Below are 19,157 nucleotides of genomic sequence, written 5' to 3' on the forward strand. Positions count from 1 at the left end.
ATAATCTAACATCTGCCGTGCCGGCTCGCTCTTAAAACCAAATTGGCTAACTGTCGACCGCAGTTGTGACAAAAGTTTCCAGTCTAAAGGGGTATATTCAGCCTCATCCTGGATATGCTGGCCTTGGGCATCATAAACTGGCGTATAAACTACCGGGCAGGCAAGGGTTACAGCATTGAGCATATCGGCATCACCTTTCCCCATCGCCTCACGAGCAAGGGCAGCCCACGCCTCCCGCCTTTGCCTGGCCATCTCCTCCGCCACGGCAGCCCGCGTCCTAGGGACAGCTCTCGGGACGGCTGTCGGCGTGCCGGCGAGGGGGGGTTGTTGCAGGTTGTGAATTGCCGGCGCGGGGGGGCGAGGCTCCCTGCGCAACGGGGGGGATTCCGGCCGTAGCTGCTCGAGCTCAGAATCAGAACTACAACATTCCTCTACAAGAGGCGGTGCCGATGGAGGGCAATCGCCTGAGCCAGCTGTCCCTGCTGCCTCATCCGAGCTGCCCGCGACCTCTGGCTCCTTAGGCAAGATAACCTTTGACACCGAAGGCGCCAGCGGCGTGTAAGGATCGTAAACTGCATTCCGCTTGTGCGCCTCTGTAGCCCGCTCCGCTGCCTTCTTTTCAGCTACAAACTGCAGCAACTCATTATGCACAACTCTCCAAAGTTTCCCTGACTTCTTAGCTGTTTTATCATCCTCCAAAATCTGCTCATACAAGAGATCCCCAAGCTTATGCCACTCAGTCAGCTCATGGACAGTATGGAGGTTGAAAAACAACCCTCTAGCGGACCCATAATCTAACAACCCAGGTAAATCCTTTTTCAAGTCTATCCGCTTAATCTGCCTTTTACGCAGAAAACTAGTAAAAAGATCATATGCTGCTTGCCTATCCATACCTAATCAGCGCTGTTGCAAGGCTCCAGGCTTCGGCAGCACATAGGCTGAGACTGTCTGTACAGCTCCCAGGGCCGCGAACTCGCAGTGGTTCGTTTGCCGTCCCACCCCTCGCTTTAGAGGGACCCGCTCCTACTTCTCTGATCCGTGGCAGCCGTGTCCGTCCGTAATCGTATTACGGGTCGACGTCGGGGTCAGCCATTTGATGGAGAAGGAAGACTCGTTCACCAGATGATGATCTACAAGTCTCGTCTTTATTCCCGAATCGCCAATTATTATACACCTTTTAATTAGCTCATGCATAGTGCAAAATCCCAGCTCACCATTGGCTAATTAGTTATCAGCTATCTACATGCTGTTTTGGTGCAACTACTACTACTTTCCCAAGCTGTTTTGCTTTACCACCTGTTTTTGTGCATTACTTCATCCGTAGGCCAAGGACACACAGTTTAATTGGAATGGCAACTCCCCTCATTCTCTATCTCGGTCAAATTAATCTCACTGTGACCATTAGCTCAGAGCCAGCTTGTTACAAAGCTCTCAAGATTGCACTACTGTGCCCCAACAGAACCAAGGGGCCATGGTGACACAGCAGGGCTTCATGGAACACAAAGACCATTATGACACTGTGGGGCCTTTTGGAACCATGGAGACCATTAAGATCCTTAAGCACTTGTGTAACCAAGGGGCCATTATGATGCCACAGGACATTATGGAAGCAAGAGAACCACTGTGATGTTGCTCGACCTCATGGAAGCATAGAGCCACTGTGACACTGCAGGGCCCCATGGAACCAAGAGAACACAAAATAGGTCTGGCTGCCTTGGCCTCCCAGGAGTCACCTGACAGGTCTGGCAGACCTTGAAATGTGGAAGGCCACTCCCATCTGCCCCTGAAACACTGGGGCTCTGGGCTTTCCTTTGTATGGAAAAGAACTGTCCATCTTTTCCAGGTATCCATGGCCAAAATTAGGATTCCACCTCCAAATTTCTGTGTATCCAAGGATTGCTGCCAGACATAAGCTGCCAGAAGAGACAGGTCTGGATGGTCTTTAACTCCTGAGTGCCAGCACTGACCTGTTTTCCAAACACTGGAAAGGGCTCTCTCCTTTTCTTTTCATGGAAAAAAATCCTCCTTCTCCAGGCACAAATGTCTGAAATTAGGATTACACATTCATAATTTTGAATATCTAAGGGTTGCTCCCAGACAAACCTGCCAGGACAGACAGGTCAGGCTTGCCTTGGCCTCTGGTGGCTGCCGTTCATCAGCTTCTGAAACATGGAGGTTCTGTGGTTTCCTTCTTATGAAGACCAATGTGACACCTTGTGGCCTTGTGAAATGAAGGGGCCATTGTGACACTGCAGAGCACCATGGATCCAAGGGACCATTGTGATATTGTGGAGCCTCGTGGAACCAAGGACATGACTGTGGCTCTGTTGGGCTCCATGGTCCCAAGGGGCCAGTGCAAAGCAGCAGTGTGGGAGTTACCTTGGCTGTAACTCAGAGTCAGCCAGATTTTGTCCTGGAAGAACCAGGAATGAGTTTCAAGCCCTGGGAGTCATTTGTTTAACTTAGGATGAGCTTGGGAGTTCTTCCATAAGCTTTTAGTGTTGTTATGCTAAGTTGTCCAAGTTCTGCTTCCCTACTGGTTACTTGTTTCCCCTATATGGGTATTGTTCTAGTTCTCTAGCCCCAAGTGTATATGTTGTTGCTTCCCCTTTATCTCAGGTCTTTGGATCCTGCCCCTCATACTGGGCTTGATTTCTCCATGTTTTTTGTTTTTCACCACATTATTTAAGATTTTTTTGGGCAACTCCATTGAACCCGCTCCTTTTCCTTTTTGCCACCCTCGCCCTGAAGTCAGGGAACCAGAGAGGTTTGTCTCAGCCACCCTCACTGTGACATCTGGCCACTGAGCAGGGACCCTGACATTCAGTTACGTCAGCTGGGGTTAGCTGAGAGATAGGCCAGGGCTCCCCGGGATTGTGGATTGTGCTGGGCCCAGTGGATTTCCAATCACTTCGAGGGACCTGAGCCAGCATTGGTGAGGATGATGACGTTTTCCTCCTGTGGAGGATTGCAGGTGGGTTTGGGAAAATGCAGGACATTTATCAACCATTTTGCCACTGTGTTTTTAAAATATGGATCCACATCCCATAACTGATTTGGGGCATTCCGGTGGCTGTTCCCCCCAAGGCGGAGAGGGAGAAAAATGGGTGGTCAGTTGTCCAAAGTAGAAAGGAGCTTATATGGACACTTTAAGTTAATTCTCACTGATCATGACAAAATATTTTCAAAGAAAAATTTAAAATCAGTCGTGAGGTTGATCATAAAAAATTTTCCAGACACTTATGCTGACGTAATCCATACTACCGAATTTCGTGACTCTGTGGGATTTAAATTGTAGAACCTTTTGATCAAAAGGGACCCCATTGCACCCCGCATGCTCCCCTTCTTCTACACCATCCTTGAGACCCTTCACCAGCAAGCTGTGTGTCGAAAACTTGATCCATCAGTCACTCCTAACCCGGGACCTCCCCTGAAACCTGCCTTTCTTGGACTTTCCACAATGGTCCAAGATGGCAATGGCCACGCTGTCTTGGAGCATTGTGCCCTGGAGACCCAAGATGGAAGAAGCCCGAATGTGGCTCGGGAGCCTGACCATATTCCCTCCATCTTGGCTCCTCCACTTCCTGCTACCACAACCTTCTCTTCCACTCTGAATGAACCTCCAGACTCCACCCCCGTGCCTGCAGGTCACACCTCCACTGTCATTCATTCCACCTCCACCCTGGGCCACAGCTCCAGAAAATGACAAAATGGCAGCGCCCTTTACTCACCCTCTGGCAACAATAGAAACCCCATGGTCAAGGATACTAAGGCAAACTGTCACACTATTTCTAATCCAAGTGTTTCTGCTCCAAGTTATTCTTCCTCCCCAGAAGACAGTTTGGATTCCCCAGAGCCACCTCTCCCCTCAACCCTAGAAGATCCCTGGGAAAGGATCTGGAAGGAAGCAGTTAAGGAAGGAGACTGGCAAATAGTCTTGAAAGTCCTCGTTGCCCCAGGACATGATGAAAGAAGGGAGCAGAATCCCAGGTATCAGCCATTGGTGTACGGGGAAATCAAGGAGCTGTGTGGGGCAGCTAAAGACTAGAGGCAGGACTCACCTTGTTTTAATGGCCTAATGAGAGCCATGTTCACAGCACATGTAACCCCCTGTGATTTAAAATATATTATGACCATGTTTTTATCACCTACAGAATACACCCTGTGGGAAAGGGGGGTGGAAGTGTTTACTAAATCAATTAATAGCAGACTATGCTAATAATGAGGCAAGGGCGCAATTGACAATCAGCCATCTAGCTGGAAAAGGACAACACAGCCTGCCCGATGATCAAGCAGCAGGTATCCCCAGAGAAGTATTGGACGATAGAAAAGAGATGGCTTTGGAAGCTTTAATCCAGGTACTGGATGGTAGCACCCCCAGTTTGGACTATGTAAACATAAGACAAGAACCCAGAGAGCCCTGCATGAAATTGATTGATTGCGTTAAACAGGCACTAGAGAAACAAGTCCAGGATGAAAAGACTCAAAATGAATTACTAAACTCATTGAGGGTAGCCAATGCCAACCTGGAATGTAAGAAAGGGCTGTGCCCTTCCACTAGAGATGGAACCCACAGTCCTGCAGATGATTGAGGCTGTCATTGCCTCAGGACCACAGAACACGTAGCGGCCGTACAAGCCCAGGCCATTGGGAAAGGAGTTGCAGAGGCCCTAGTGGCCATGCCATTCCCCTTGAAGGGGCCCCAGCAACAATTACAAGGCCCAAAAATATGTTTCTGGTGTGGTCAACAAGGACATTTCAGAAAATATTGTCTCTAGGGTAGGGGGGTATCCGGTCCCTGACAGAAATCAACATCAAATTAAGCAGAATTTTGCTTTTTGCAATGTCCCAGTGCAAGTTGGGATGATGATCCACCCTCACAGCTAGCCCAGGGCAGGCCTGGAGTGGCCTTGGTGGCACCTTGGTGGCACCTTGCACTTGGCACAGCCTTGAGGAAGGTCTATGTTTTCAACAGAGAAACTCAAGAGTTTTAGATTGCTTCAAAGAATTAAAAAGACAAAACCTTCTTTGGCTGTGTGCAGTCAGATCTCCAAGCAAAGCAGATGCCAAGTGAGTGAGGAGAGACAGGATGGGGTTGGGGATGTGGAGCAAGGTTGTTGACACTGGGTCAGAGCTCAAGGCACAGCTTCTCTGACCAGGCCAGACCTCCTTAGGAGAGTCCCTGGATCAATATCAGTCACAGAATGCTTTAATCACCTCTTGCATAATAAGAAAAATAATAAAAGGCATCCTTCAAAATAGGAGTAGAAATAAATAGAAAATCTTTGAACTATTTCCCCAACAGGAAACTTCATGATGAACAGCACTAGACCAGGGGGAAATCAAGGCAGAGCCATGGTTTGTCACGACTTGTTTGATGCTAATAAGCCCCATGGTGCATTTGGAGCTGAGCCCTGGAACATCAGGGCATGAGAGGAGATTGCACAAACCTGTCCAGGAGTCAAAGTCAGAAGAAAACCCCAAAGTATGTCAAGGCATGAATCGGTCCCACTGAGGTCCATCCCCAACACAGGCTCCTCATGGACTCCTTGGAGGAGAGAATTGGAAGCCAGGATGGCACAAAAACTTCTCAAAGACTCAGTGTGGAAAGGAAAATCCAAAGTACTTTAAAAACCTTGAGTACCTCAAAGCATAAATGAGCCCCACTGAGTGTCAGTACAACGCTCTCAAGGGACTCGTTAAAGCAGATAATTGGGGCCATGATTGCACAAACCTCTCCCAGACCCTGTATCAAAAGGGAAACACCAAGTACCTGAAAATAACTGAAGTACCTTGAAGCATTAATAAGCCCCACTGAGTGTTGTTACTGACAAAGCCTCTCCAGGGACTAATTACAGCAGATAATTGGAGGCCATGATTGCACAAACTTCTCAGAGACTTCAAGGTAAAAGCCAAACACAAAGTCCTTTGAAAAACCTGCATTCCCTGGGAGCATTTGGGAGCCCCCAGGGCCATTGCTGAGCAAGGCTCCCCAGGGACTCCTTCCAGCAGATCCTTGAGGCCACTGGGATGTGGGCTAGGGGGGGATGCTGAGGGCAGGACAAGGGGCTGGCAGTGCCCAGCCTGGCTGGGGCTGTGCCAGGAGGCCCCAGGGAATCAGGACAAGGTGCCTCCTCCCAGCCCTTGCTGGCACAGACCCTGCTGTGCCCCAGGGCACCAAGACTTGGCTTCTCTTTGTCCCCACCTGTCATCAGTGCCTCCAGTTCTCTGCTCTGCCTGGGGCCTGGGGACACTTTCTCAGTCATGTCCCTCAGTGGGACGCATTAAAAGTCCAAGAAAGTTTGGAGTTGGATTCTACCTTGGAGTTCTGGAGAGGTTTCTTCAGCTGCCTCTCAGGGACTGATGTTCAGGGCCTGAGCACAAAACCCCAGAGGGTCATTAAAGTCGTGGTGCTGTGTCTGTGCTGCTGAGCTGGGCTGGGCTCCTGGCACAGAGGCAGCTCCTGGGAAGCAAGAAGAGCTTCAAAAGCACATTTCTCTTGATGAGCAGCTCTTCTGCCAGCCCAGCAGGGCTGGGGCACTGCCTGCAGCCAGCCCGGGCACAGCCCAGAGGCACAGAGAGCTTCAATCAGTCAGGGCTGGGAAGGAGCTGAGAAGTGCCTGGGGCAGAATCACTGCCAGCCTTGGCACAGGAACCTCTGGCTGCAGGACAATGCAGCTGCAGCTCCTGGAGCCATCTCCTAAAGCTGGAACATCCCAATGTCTGCAGACTCTGTGAGTACAAGTCTGAGTATTTCTGGTGCAGGGGAGGTCAAATGCTCATGGACCTCTGACATGCTGAGGGGTTCTGATCAGTCATAGAATATTTCCAGAACAAGGATTTTGATAAATATGAGGAAATTTTCTAACACTTTATATTCAATTTCATACTATTCAAGAAAGGCAGGGAGGGGAGATAAATATTAAAGGTTGATTATGAATCATATTATTATGAGTTATGAATTATTGGATTGTTATTAATTTTTATTTATTAATTATGAATTTTGACAAGTTCCTGAGACATCTGAAGTGTTGCTTTTAGTGATCAATAGGTTCACAAAAGACCCCTAATGTGCTTTCAGCCACTCTGCCCATGGACAGCAGCAGCATCACCTTTGCTGGACTCATCAGGCTCAGTCTGAGCTGTCCTTTCTCCAAGCTGCAAACAGAACCTGCCCCCAGCCAGTGCCCTGCAAACAGGCAGGGTTCTGTCAGGCGAAGTAGACTGCACAGAGATTTGGGGTCTATGAGTGCTGGCAGGGAGAGATCAGGCACAGGGAAACACCTGCGGTAGGAAAATCTCCAGGAAGCAGAGAGAAGATCTGGCAATGACAGAAAACAAAACCCAGCAATGCTGTGGCAGGGAGAGTTCAGAGATGCCCACAGGATCCCCTCCAGTGCAGCCCCCCCTCTGAACAAGCCCCCTCCCTCCTGTCCCCCAGCCAAGCCTCTGCCCTCAGGGCCGGGGCTCCAAGGCGTGAAGCCCCTCCTGTGCAGGCAGAGCTGCAGCAGAGCCGTGGGGCAGCTCTGCAGCCCAGGCCCAGTTCCCTCTGCAGAGCACAGGGCTGGGAGCAGCTGCCCGGCCCTGGGGGCTCTGGAAGGGGGCACAGCTGGCTCAGGGTGACGCTGTCCCCAGTGCCTGGCTCTGGGCAATGCTGTCAGTGCAGCCAGGCAAGGAGCTGCATCTCCCTTCATCCAATGCCAGCATAAGGACACTTTGGAGTCTCCCTGAGATTTCTGTCCAAGGTGGGAGCTTCAATGCAGGATGAAAACCTTTTCTGGAGCATCTCTGAGTTATAAGATTGATGGGGAAAGGCAGATGTGTTCTGACAGTGACAATGCTGCTGGGTTGGTGACATGAGAAAAGCCCTTGTCTACAAATGTGGAGCTGGGCTGTGGTGGATGCAACTCTTCCCAGCAATATCTGGTGATCTTTAAGGAAAACTTGGGAGTGTGAACATCCTCCATTTGAGAAAAGTAAAAGCCCAGAGAAACTCTGAACAGAATCAACTGACAGACTGTCTCCACTCATCACTTTGCCTCACAAAACGTGCTCTGTTCTCACTGCGGGCAGCAGAAATACAGAGGGTTTCTGATATCCAAGAATACCAGGAGAGATACAGATGGAGATTAAAAAGAAAACCTCAGAACTCTTAAATAAAGAAGCTTGTCAGTGTGTGTTACAGAGGAGGGTGTATGGGAAATGGCTTTGATTTTGGTTACAGACATCTCCTCTAACTCTTCATTATCCTTTCTCCATGAACAGGTCCCCATGTGCAGCCCCAGCAAATGTCCAACAGCAGCTCCATCAGCCACTTCCTCCTGCTGGCATTGGCAGACACGCGGCAGCTGCAGCTCCTGCACTTCTGCCTCTTGCTGGGCATCTCCCTGGCTGCCCTCCTGGGCAACAGCCTCATCATCAGCGCCGTAGCCTGCGGCCACCACCTGCACACGCCCATGTTCTTCTTCCTGCTCAACCTGGCCCTCAGCGACCTGGGCTCCATCTGCACCACTGTCCCCAAAGCCATGCACAATTCCCTCTGGGACACCAGGAACATCTCCTACAAAGGATGTGCTGGACAGCTCTTTTTCTTACTGTTCTTCATGGGAGCAGAGTACTATCTCTTGACCCTCATGTGCTATGACCGCTACGTGTCCATCTGCAAACCCCTGCACTACGGGACCCTCCTGGGCAGCAGAGCTTGTGCCCACATGGCAGCAGCTGCCTGGGCCGGTGCCTTTCTCAATGCTCTGCTGCTCACGGCCAACACATTTTCCCTGCCCCTGTGCCATGGCAATATCCTGGGCCAGTTCTTCTGTGAAATCCCACAGATCCTCAAGCTCTCCTGCTCCAAATCCTACCTCAGGGAATTTGGACTCATTGCCATTACTGCCAGTTTATCATTTTGTTGCTTTGTGTTCATTGTTTTCTCCTATGTGCAGCTCTTCAGGGCTGTGCTGAAGATCCCCTCTGAGCAGGGATGGCACAAAGCCTTTTCCACCTGCCTCCCTCACCTGGCTGTGGTCTCCCTGTTCCTCAGCACTGCAATGTTTGCCTACCTAAAGCCCCCCTTTGTGTCCTCACTATCCCTGGACCTGGCCCTGTCAGTTCTGTACTCAGTGGTGCCTCCAGCCCTGAACCCCCTCATCTACAGCCTGAGGAACCAGGAGCTCAAGGCTGCAGTGAGGAGACTGATGACTGGATGCTTTCAGAGACATTAAACTGCTGGCCAATTTCAGCAAATATTTTCTAATACATGTCTTCTTTGATATTTCTTGGTGGTTTGATTCTGTATGGGTCTTTTTCCTTTTTTCACTTTTTTCATATTGTCCAAATAAAAATGTCATTTTTTGTGCCAGTTCTCATTTTGTTTCTCTTTCCCTTCCTGTGGACACAGACGGTGTCAATGAAGGGCTGCACTCTCGGTGGCTTTAAAGGAACTAAAGGATCTCCCAGCAGAGTTTTCTGCAGAGATGCCCTTTTGTTGCCTTCTCTGGAGCTGCAGCAGCAATGTCTGTGTGCAGAGCTGGGGGCAGATCAGTGCTGGCACAGCAGCTATGCCCAGCAGCAGCACTTGGTGTTGCCAGTGCTGCTGCCGTGGCCCTGCCCCGCTGCCCTGGTGGCCCTGGTGTTGCTGCAGGGCCTGAGTGCTCTCGGGGCCGGGCACAGTCCCGGGGGTGGCAGTGCTGGGGCTGCAGCAGGGACAGGCCATGGGCACTGCTGGGGCAGCGCTGACGCCTCAGGCCAGGCCCTGGGGGCTGCAGGCTCCTTGCCCAGGCTCTCTCAAGAACACGGCCAGGCCAATGCTCAGCACAGAAAAGCCCCAGGGCGAGCAGCCCCAGGCTGGCCGTGGGCAGGCTGGGGGCAAACAGCATGGCTGGGGCTCTGCAAGGGCCCTGGGGGAGACGGGAAGGAGCAGCAGAGCAGGGGCTGATCCATCCCCAGTGTGCTGCACAGCCCAGGGCAGTGTCCCAGGGCATCCTCATGGAGCTGCCAACAACATCCCCCCTCTGCAGCCCTGGCCTCTCCCCCAGCTCACAGAGGTGCTGCATCCTTGCAGGCACAGCCACGGCAGCACTGGCTCAGGAGCCCCTGTTTGCATTGCACAGAGCAGGCAGGAGCACCTCCATGCTGCTGCTGTGGGGACATGAACCTGAGGGAGCACAAATGCCATCAGCCCCTGGGGCCAGCAAGGGCTGGGGGACACCAGGGAAACCACTCAGCTCTGTCCTGGCCTCTGCAGTCAGCCAGAAGGTTTGTTCCCATCAGCTAGGAGTTTCCTGTCCCACTGCAGACGCTGTTGCTCAGAGCCAGGGCTGCCTGGCAGCCACCCCCAAACTGCCCTCATAATTTCCTTTTCATCACCTCTATTTTCTTTACTCTTTCCTGCTACAAATTTCTTCCTCTTGCCCAGCCCTGTTCCCTCCCCTGCAAAAAGCCCATCCATGTTTGCCCTTTCCTCTCTGGCCCCACTCCCCATTGCAGACCCTGACTTGGCACCATGGGAACGTCCCTTGGGGACCAGGATCATCCTCCAAGTGCTGCAGGAATTGTCTGCAGGCTCCTGCAGTGCCTGGTGCTGCTCCCTTGCCAGAGGCACCCCAGGCCAGGGAGGCACATCTGGGCTGCTGTGTCTGCCTGTGGGGCTCCCTGTTCTGGGCAATGAGGAGGAGCTGCAGAGGCTCTGCAGGACTGACAGGATGGGCTTTGGGCCTGGGAGGAGAAGCTGAGGCACCTGGGCTGCTGCAGCTTCTGAAGAGGAGGCCCAGGGCTCATCCTGCCACTGCTCCAAGGGTGGTTCCAGAGAATCCCAGAATCTGTAGGGTTGGAAAAGTCCTTGGAGATCATCAAGTCCAATCTGTGCCCTGACACTGCCTTGTCACCCCTGTGCCTCCTCTTCTCCAGGATAAACAACCCCAGCTCCCTCAGCCACTCCACACAGGACTTGTGTTCCAGACCCCTGACCAACCTTATTGCCATTCTCTGGACATGCTCCAGCCCCTCCATGTCCTTCCTAAATTGGGGGGCCCAGAACTGGACACAGCACTCGAGGTGCTGCCCAACCAGTGCTGAGCACAGGGGAAGAATCACTGCCCTGCTCCTGCTGGCCACACCATTCCTGATCCAGGCCAGGAGCCATTGGCCTTCTTGGCCACCTGGGCACACTGCTGCCTCATGTCCAGCCTGCTGTCCCTCAGTCCCTGCAGGTCCCTTTCTGCCTGGCTGCTGTCCAGCCACTCTGTCCCCAGCCTGTAGTGCTGCAGGGGTTGTTGTAGCCAAAGTGCAGGATCCAGCACTGGGTCATGTTAAACTTCACCTTGTTGGATTTGGGTCCTGAATCCAGCCTGTCCAGGGCCCTGTGCAGAGCCCTCCTACCCTCCAGCAGATCCACACTCACACCCAGCTAGGTGTCACCACAGTTCCTTGAGGCCCCAGAGTGTGCCAATGGCTTCCATGATTGCATGAGGCCTCTCAGTGTCACAATGTCCCCTTGGTTCCATGGAACCCCTTGGTGTCACAAAGTCCCTTGGATCCTTGGGCCCCGCAGTGTCACAATGGATCCTTGGTCTCCCAAGGCCCTACAGTGTCACAATGAATCTCTGGTTCCATGAGGTCTGGCAGTGCAGCAATGCTCTCCTTGGTTCCCAGTCTCTTTTATGCATCCCACTGTTAGACAATAGAAGGACGCCTGGCAGATGAAGGGGAGTGGGGGTGGATATCTTCTCAAGGAGGAAATAATAAAAATTCCTCCTGTCTCCCTCTTCCAAGGCAGGTGCCACTTCAGAACAGGTATGAGCCCCTGCATCTGGAGAGCCAGCCAGATGATTTAGAAGAAAATTTTCTGCCCAGTGAGCCTCACAATTGTAATTCGTTTGTGAGAGGGATTACCACCTCTAACATCAAAAAGGAAAGAAGGGTAATCATGGTGGGTGGCTCCCTTCTGAGGGGAACAGAGGGCCCCATATATAAACCGGACCCACCCCACAGAGAGGTCTGCTGCCTCCCTGGGGCCTGGGTAGAGGATATTACTGAGAGACTGCCTGGGCTGATTCAGCCCTGTGATTATTACCCACTGCTGATACTCCAGGCTGGCAGTGATGAGACTGAAAAGAGGAGTGTCAGGACAATTGAAAGGGACTTTAAGGCACTGGGACAAGCGGTTGATAGGACAGGGACACAGGTAGTCTTTTCCTCAGTCCCTTTGGTGTCTGAGAAAAACTGTGAAAGCAAAAGGAGAGCCACATCATGAACAAGTGGCTCAAGGGTTGGTGTCATCAGTAGAATTTTGGACTCTTTGGTCACGGGGCAACTTTTACAGCACCTGGCCTGCTGGAACCTGATGGGCTCCATCTCTCTGTTAAGGGCTTTTGCTCATGAAGGTTTTTAGCTCATGAACTGGTAGAACTTGTTGAGAAGGCTTTAAACTAGGCTTGAAGGTGGAAGGGGATGCAGTTGGGCTGTCTGGAAGCAGGCCCAAGGGTGGTAAGCCTGAGTTAGGGGTGAAATCAGCAGCCCAGCTGAGGTGCATGGATACCAGTGCACACAGCATGGGTGACAAACAGGAAGAGCTGGAGGCCATGGTGCAGCAGCAGAGCTGTGATGTAATTGCCATCATGAAATGTGATGGGATGACTCACATGGCTGGAGGACTGCACTGGATGGCTACAAGCTCTTCAGGAGAGATAGGAAAGGGAGAAGAGGTGGAGGGGTGGCCCTTTATATTAGGGAGGCTTTGGACACCATAGGTATTGAAACTAATGAGGATGGAGCTGAATGCCTGTGGGTGAGAATTAGGGGGAAGGCCAACAAGGCTGACATCCTACTAGGAGTCTGTTATCACCCACCCAACCAGGTAGAAGAGGTGGACAACTCATTCTATAAGCACCTAGAGAATGTTTCTGGATCATCAGCCCTTGTTCTTGTAGGCAATTTCAACTTGCCGAACATTTGTTGGGAACTCAATACAGCTGACAAAAAGGCTGTCCAGGAAATTTTTAGAGTGTGTGGAGGACAACTTTTTGTTTCAGCTGATGGGTAAGCCCACCAGGGGAGGTACTATGTTAAATCTTGCTGTTTGCAAATAGAGATGGGCTGGTGGGAGATGTGGTGGTTGGAAGCCACCTGGGGCAGAGTGATCACGAGATTATAGAATTCTCGATATTTGGTGAAGTCAGGAGGAACATCAATAAGACTTTTATACTAGACTTTTGGAGAGCAGACTTTGACCTATTTAGGAGGCTTATTCAAAGAGTTCCTTGGGAAGCAGTCCTTAAAAGCAAAGGGGTTCAGGAAAAGTGGATGTGCTTCAAAACAGAGATCTTGAGGGCACAGGAACAGAGTGTCCCTGTGTGCTGAAAGATGAGGTGAGGAGGCAAACATCTAGCCTGGATGGGCAAGGAGGTTTTGGAGGAACTTAAGAATAAAAAGAGTGTACATCATCTTTGGAAGAAGGGTCAGGTCTCTCAGGAAATATTTCACGTGGCTAATAGAGCATGTAGATTGAAAATTAGTGAGGCCAAAGTTCAGTTTGAACTTAAAATGGTGACTTGTGCAAAGGATAATAAAAAATGCTTTTACAAATATATTAACAATAAAAGGATGGATAAGATCAGTCTTTGTTCTTTATTAGATGTAGCACAGAACTTGGTAACTGCAGATGAGGAGAAAGCAGAGGCGCTTAATGACTTTTTTGCCTCACTCTTTAGTGGGAAGATGGCTTGTCTTTTAGACAACTGTCGTCTTGGGTTGGTTGATGGTGTCAGGGAGCAGAATGGTGCCCCCATTACCCAAGAGGAGGCAGTCAGAGAACTGCTGAGCTGCTTGGATGTTCATAAATCCATGGGCGCAGAAGGGATCCACCCCAGGGTGATGAGGGAGCTGGCAGATGAGTTTTCCAAGCCGCTCTCCATCATTTACCAGCAGTCCTGGCTCACTGGGGAGGTTCCAGATGACTGGAAGCTGCCCAATGTGACACCCATTCACAACAAGGGTGGGAAGGAGGATCCTGGTAATTACAGGCCAGTCAACCTGACCTCAGTACCCACTAAGGAAATGGAACAGTTTATACTGAGCGTCATCACTCAGCACTTCCAGCATGGCCAGGGTATCAGACCCAGCCAGCAGGGGTTCAGGAGGGGTAGGTCGTGTTTGACCAACCTGGTCTCCTTTTATGACCAGGTGACCCTGCTGGTGGATGCAGGAAAGGCTGTGGATGTGTCTGTTTGGACTCCAGCAAGGCCTTTGGCACTGTCTCCCACAGCACACTCCTGGAGAAGCTGCAGCCCAGGGCTGGGACAGGGGCACTCTGTGCTGGGTTCAGAACTGGCTGCATGGCCGGCCCAGAGAGTGCTGGTGAGCGCTGCTGCATCCAGCTGGCAGCCAGGCACCAGGGCTGTCCCTCAGGGCTCTGTGCTGGGCCAGCTCTGTTCAGTATTTTTATTGATGACATGGATGAGGGGATTGAGTCCTTCGTTAGTAAACCTGCAGATGACACTGAGCTGGGAGTGTGTGTCCATCTGGTGGAAGGTAGGAGGGCTCTGCAGGGAGATCTTAATGGTTGGAGGGATGGGCAGAGTCCAATCAGATGAAGTTTAATAAGTCCAAATGCCCAGTCCTGCATTTTGGCCACAATAACCCCCTGCAATGCCAGAGGCTGGGGATGGTGTAGCTGCACAGTGCCCAGGCAGAAAGGGACCTGGGGGTACTGCTCGACATCCGGCTGAACATGAGCCAGCAGTGTGCCCTGGTGGCCAAGAAGGCCAATGGCTCCTGGCCTGGATCAGGAATGGTGTGGCCAGCAGGAGCAGCGAGGTCATTCTTGCCCTGTACTCGGCACTGGTGTACTTGGCATTCTTCCCCTGTACTGCCACTGTACCTGGAGTGCTGTGTCCAGTTCTGGGCCTCCCAATTTAGGATGGCCATGGAGGGGCTGGAGCGTGTCCAGAGAAGGGCAACAAGGCTGGTCTGGAACACAAGTCTTTTAAGGAATGACTGAGGGAGCTGGAGTTGTTTATCCTGGTTAAGAGGAGACTCAGAGGCGACCTTATCACTCTCTACATCTACAGTTTCCTGAAAGGCGGTTGAATTCAGATGGGGGTCAGTCTCTTTCTCCAGGCCTCAACTGACAGAAACAGAGGACACTGTTCTAAGCTGAACCAAGAGAAATATAAATTGAATATTAAGAAAAAGTTTTTTACAGAAAGGGTGATAAAGAGTTGCATTGGTTTGCCTGGGAAGGTGGTGGATCTTGATGTGTTGAAAAAAAAGAGTAGATGTGGTACTTGGTGCCATGATCTAGTTGACGTGTTAGAGCTGAGTTGGCATTGATGGTCTTGAAGGTCTCTTCCAACCCAGTAATTCTGTCATTCTGACATTCTGTGAATTGTTGATCCCAAAGGGCCCCTACCAGCTCGGTCCCTTCTGAAATTCTGACACTTTGGCTCAGCCTTTGTGTCCCCTCAAGGTGCTGGCAGAGCTGTTGGGGACAGGGCAGGAGGGGGCAGCCCCAGCGTTCCCCTGTGTGTGACACCCCAGCAGTGACAGCCCCCAGCGTTCCCCTGTGTGTGACACCCCAGCGGTGACAGCCCCAGCGTTCCCTGTGTGTGACACACCAGCGGTGACAGCCCCAGCGCTCCCCTGTGTGTGACACACCAGCGGTGACAGCCCCAGCGTTCCCTGTGTGTGACACACCAGCGGGCAGGGAGGGGGCCCAGCCCGGGGGTCCCGCAGAGCCTCCCTGCTCCAGAGCCCAGCTGCGACAGCGGGGCAGCTGCCGGGATCGCTGTGCCAGGGACGGGCCGCAGCTGGGGCTTCCGAGGGGCTGGGCTGGAGCAGCTTTTTGTCCCGATGCACCGGGGCATTGCCGCGGGGTTGGGGTCCCTGGGAAGGCACAGCAGGACAGGGTGGCAGGGGCTGGTTTGTGGATTTGTGCTGGGATGTTTTGTTGGCGGCCCTGGGCGGGCTGTGGGAGCCGGGAGCGGCCGGGCGGGCCCGGAGCCGCCCCTCGGGCCGGGAGCCCCGGGCAGAGCTCTGTGCTCGGGGGCCGGGCCGGGCAAAGGCTGAGGGAGAGCGGGGGAAGCGCTGGCACGGAGGCCCCGGGCTCGCCGTGCCCCCCTGGCCACGCAGCCGGGCTCGGGGCCGCCTCGCTCAGAGCCAGCCCCGGCTGCGGGGGTCCCGGGGCTCCCTGGGCAGGGGGCGGCGGGGGCTGCCCGAGCTCTGTGCCCGGCGCTGGGTGCGGCTGCCGAGGCAGCGGAGGATGCAGGGTCCCCCCGTGCTGGGGCTGGCTCTGCCCGGCCCAGGGGCTGCACTGTCAGCCCAGAGCCACCTGGGGATCGCCCGGGACCGGCAGGGCTGGCAGGGAAACCGGCACTGGGGGCAGCAGAAACGGGCAATGCAAGACCTGGGGGTGCTCCAGAAGCCTGGACATGTTGGCAGCATGGACAGGGGGGAGCCATGGATACCCCAGGACTCTGAAACAGGGATCCGGGACAGTGCTGACCCATGGGACGCCTGTGATGCCAAAGTGGTGAGCCCAGAGAAGGGGAACCTGTGGGATTGCCAGGAGCCCCAGCAGCCCAGAGAGGGGAACACCAATACAAACCTGACCCGCAGCAACCCAGACAGGGGGGCCTCCAGGAGCCGAAAGAGAGACCAGAGAGGGGAAATCCAGGGTTGGGTGTTTTTGCTGAATCTTGGTCATTTCTGTATTTTGGGGGACTAAATCTCAGTGTTTTGGGGGTTTACACGGGCACCAGATTCCCAGTGACTTCTAGAGTGTGGAGGCACAGGTGCCCAACATTGGAACTGCAATACCTCAAGGCAAAGGTGACCAGGGTCAGAGAGAGACACCCCTCTGAGGACAATGGTCTCACCATCAGCATTTGCAGGCTCATGTGAATGCAGCAGGCTTCATTGGTATCACCCAGTCCAGCTGCCCTTTTTTCCTTATATGTACTCCCCCTAGAATGTTCTCCCCTCTCTTGTCCCCCATTGGTCCCGGTTTACTGCAATGCTCTGCCCCTGTTACCTCATTGGTTCCCCAGTTGGCTGCCCCTCCTCTGCACCACCTGTGCTCAGTTCCCATTGGCCCTTGGCCCTGAGACCCGCCCCTTTCCCCCCTTATCAAACCCTGTGTCCCCAGCCCCATTTTGTCTCTGTCTCTGGACCCTCTGCATTGCAATAAACTGCATTTGGAGCTGTGCACACAGACCCGTCTCTGGCCTTGTCCATCAGCAGGTTAAGCAAGCGTGCTCCAGGCCCTTGGAGTGCAGGTTGCTCACAGGGACTCGTTGTGGATGTGCCACAACACTGGAGATGGACTTGGGCAGGAGGAACGCCCTAATCCAATGTACTCACACTCTGTATTTTTCCCCAAATCAGGATTTCTCATTCCCAAACTGGCTGGATGGAGGAGGAGGCTGTGAGGAAGAGGAAGATTCCCCGGGACATGCAGGCAGGTGAGGAGGAAGTCAGTGCCCCTTTCCCCCTCTCTCCTGCTCCATCTCCCAGCCCAGCAATGCCCCCAGCTGCAGGACAATCCCACTGCTTTCTTGCTGGGGATGCTGGGGAATCTTCTTCCCTTTCCCTGTGGCATAGGGGCAAAACCCATCCTCTCCTTGTCCTACCTGCCCCAGACAAGGAGGTGAGGATGGAGACCAGGGAGGACAAATCCCCTCAAGAGAATCTCAAGGAAGAGGCAGATTTGAGCAGCTCCACAAGGCAGGAATTCAACAGGGAGGAAAAGCACCAGAGATCCCACAGGAGGAGGGGCTCCAAACCCAGCCCAGGTTGCTCTGAGGTGAAAGGCTGCACCCTGAGCCAGGAAGGTGGACACAGCTTCATCCAGGGATCGGAGCTGGTGGCCTATGAGCAGCTTCATGATGGGGAGAAGCCCTACAAGTGCTTGGAGTGTGGGAAGAGCTTCAGGCAGAGCTCCCACTTGATCCACCACCAGATGATCCACACTGGGGAATTGCCCTACGAGTGTGGGGAATGTGGGAGGGCTTCAGGTGCAGCTCAAACCTCATTACCCACCAACGCATCCACACTGGGGAGAGGCCCTACGAGTGTCCCCAGTGTGGGAAGAGCTTCACCCAGAGCTCTGACTTGACCAGACACCTACGGAAGCACCAGTAAGGGAAGCCCTGCAAATGTCCCTGCAGGGAGAGCTTTGTGCCTGGCTCCAGCTTCATACCGAATTGGAGGACCCACGTTGGGAAGAGACCTGTGGTGCATGTTCCCTGTGATCCATGCTGGGAAGACACCTGTCCATTTTCCTGCCCCTGCCAGTGACATGATGGGAGACTGAAGATCATGAGGGTCTGGCCAGGGCTGTATCATTACATTCACTCCCACCGCAGGTCATTGCCAGGGGCAGGAAAGGGACTTTTTCTCTTCCCAAGGAAAAGGGTGTCCTTTCCAAGGAGAGGGAAATATGTTGCTGGGAAAAGCCAGTCAGTTGTGTTGTAGTTTTCCCTGTAAATTGTTTGTCTTATCCCTTGTCTTATCAATATTGTTTCTGTTTCTGTTTGTTCTTTATCTCGTTGCTGTTCCCAGTAAATTGTTCTTATCCCAGCCCGGGATCTTTGCCTTTTGTGCTTTCCATGGAAGGTGGGAGGCCAGCGAGCAGCAGCGCGGTTTTAGCGGGAGCAGGAAATTGGGGAATCCCATTCCTGAATCCCGGCCCATGGAAACAGAGCATCCCAGCTGGTCCCAGCCCTGGTGGCCATGGCAGCAGCCTTGGGAGGGGGTCCCTGGCTGGGGCTGTGGGAACCTCTTCCCTCTGGTGCCCAGGGACAGGACTGGAGGGAACGGCTGCAGCTGAGTCGGGGCAGGCTCAGGTTGGATCTCAGGAAAAGGTTTTTCCCAAGAGGCTGCTGGGGCAGTGCCCAGGCTCCCCAGGGAAGGCTCCCAGCTCCAGGGCTGTCTGAGCTCCAGCAGCGTTTGGGCAGTGCTGCCAGGCCCAGGCTGGCATTGTTGGGGTGTCCTGTGCAGGGCCAGCAGTTGGACTCCAGGATCCTGATGGGTCCCTCCCAGCTCAGCCAATTCTGTGGATCTGGGGGAACAGGGGCCTGGTGATGGTTGCCATGGAAACTGACCATAGGAATGGAGTGGTGATGGTTGCCCACTAAGGATCAGATTTGTCACAGGCCCTCAGA

The 19,157-nt window shown here is 53.0% G+C and overlaps 2 protein-coding genes across 2 annotated transcripts; both read left to right on the forward strand.

Annotated features, from left to right (window-relative positions):
* The first annotated feature begins 8,594 nt into the window (after positions 1–8,594).
* LOC135287530 (olfactory receptor 14J1-like) lies at positions 8,595–9,330 on the forward strand. The gene has a single exon (XM_064400822.1). The coding sequence runs from the start codon at positions 8,604–8,606 to the stop codon at positions 9,219–9,221; it is 618 nt and encodes a 205-aa protein (XP_064256892.1). The 5' UTR covers positions 8,595–8,603; the 3' UTR covers positions 9,222–9,330.
* A 7,161-nt stretch (positions 9,331–16,491) lies between these two features.
* Positions 16,492–18,643, forward strand: LOC135287633 (zinc finger protein with KRAB and SCAN domains 1-like). Its single transcript, XM_064400906.1, is given in 4 exon segments — positions 16,492–17,235; positions 17,380–17,456; positions 17,634–17,996; positions 17,999–18,643. Coding segments are annotated over 3 exon segments (552 nt in total). The 5' UTR covers positions 16,492–17,235; positions 17,380–17,404; the 3' UTR covers positions 18,136–18,643.
* Positions 18,644–19,157: the final 514 nt, after the last annotated feature.

This window comes from Passer domesticus, chromosome 30, assembly GCF_036417665.1.
Source record: "Passer domesticus isolate bPasDom1 chromosome 30, bPasDom1.hap1, whole genome shotgun sequence".
NCBI lineage: Eukaryota > Metazoa > Chordata > Aves > Passeriformes > Passeridae > Passer > Passer domesticus.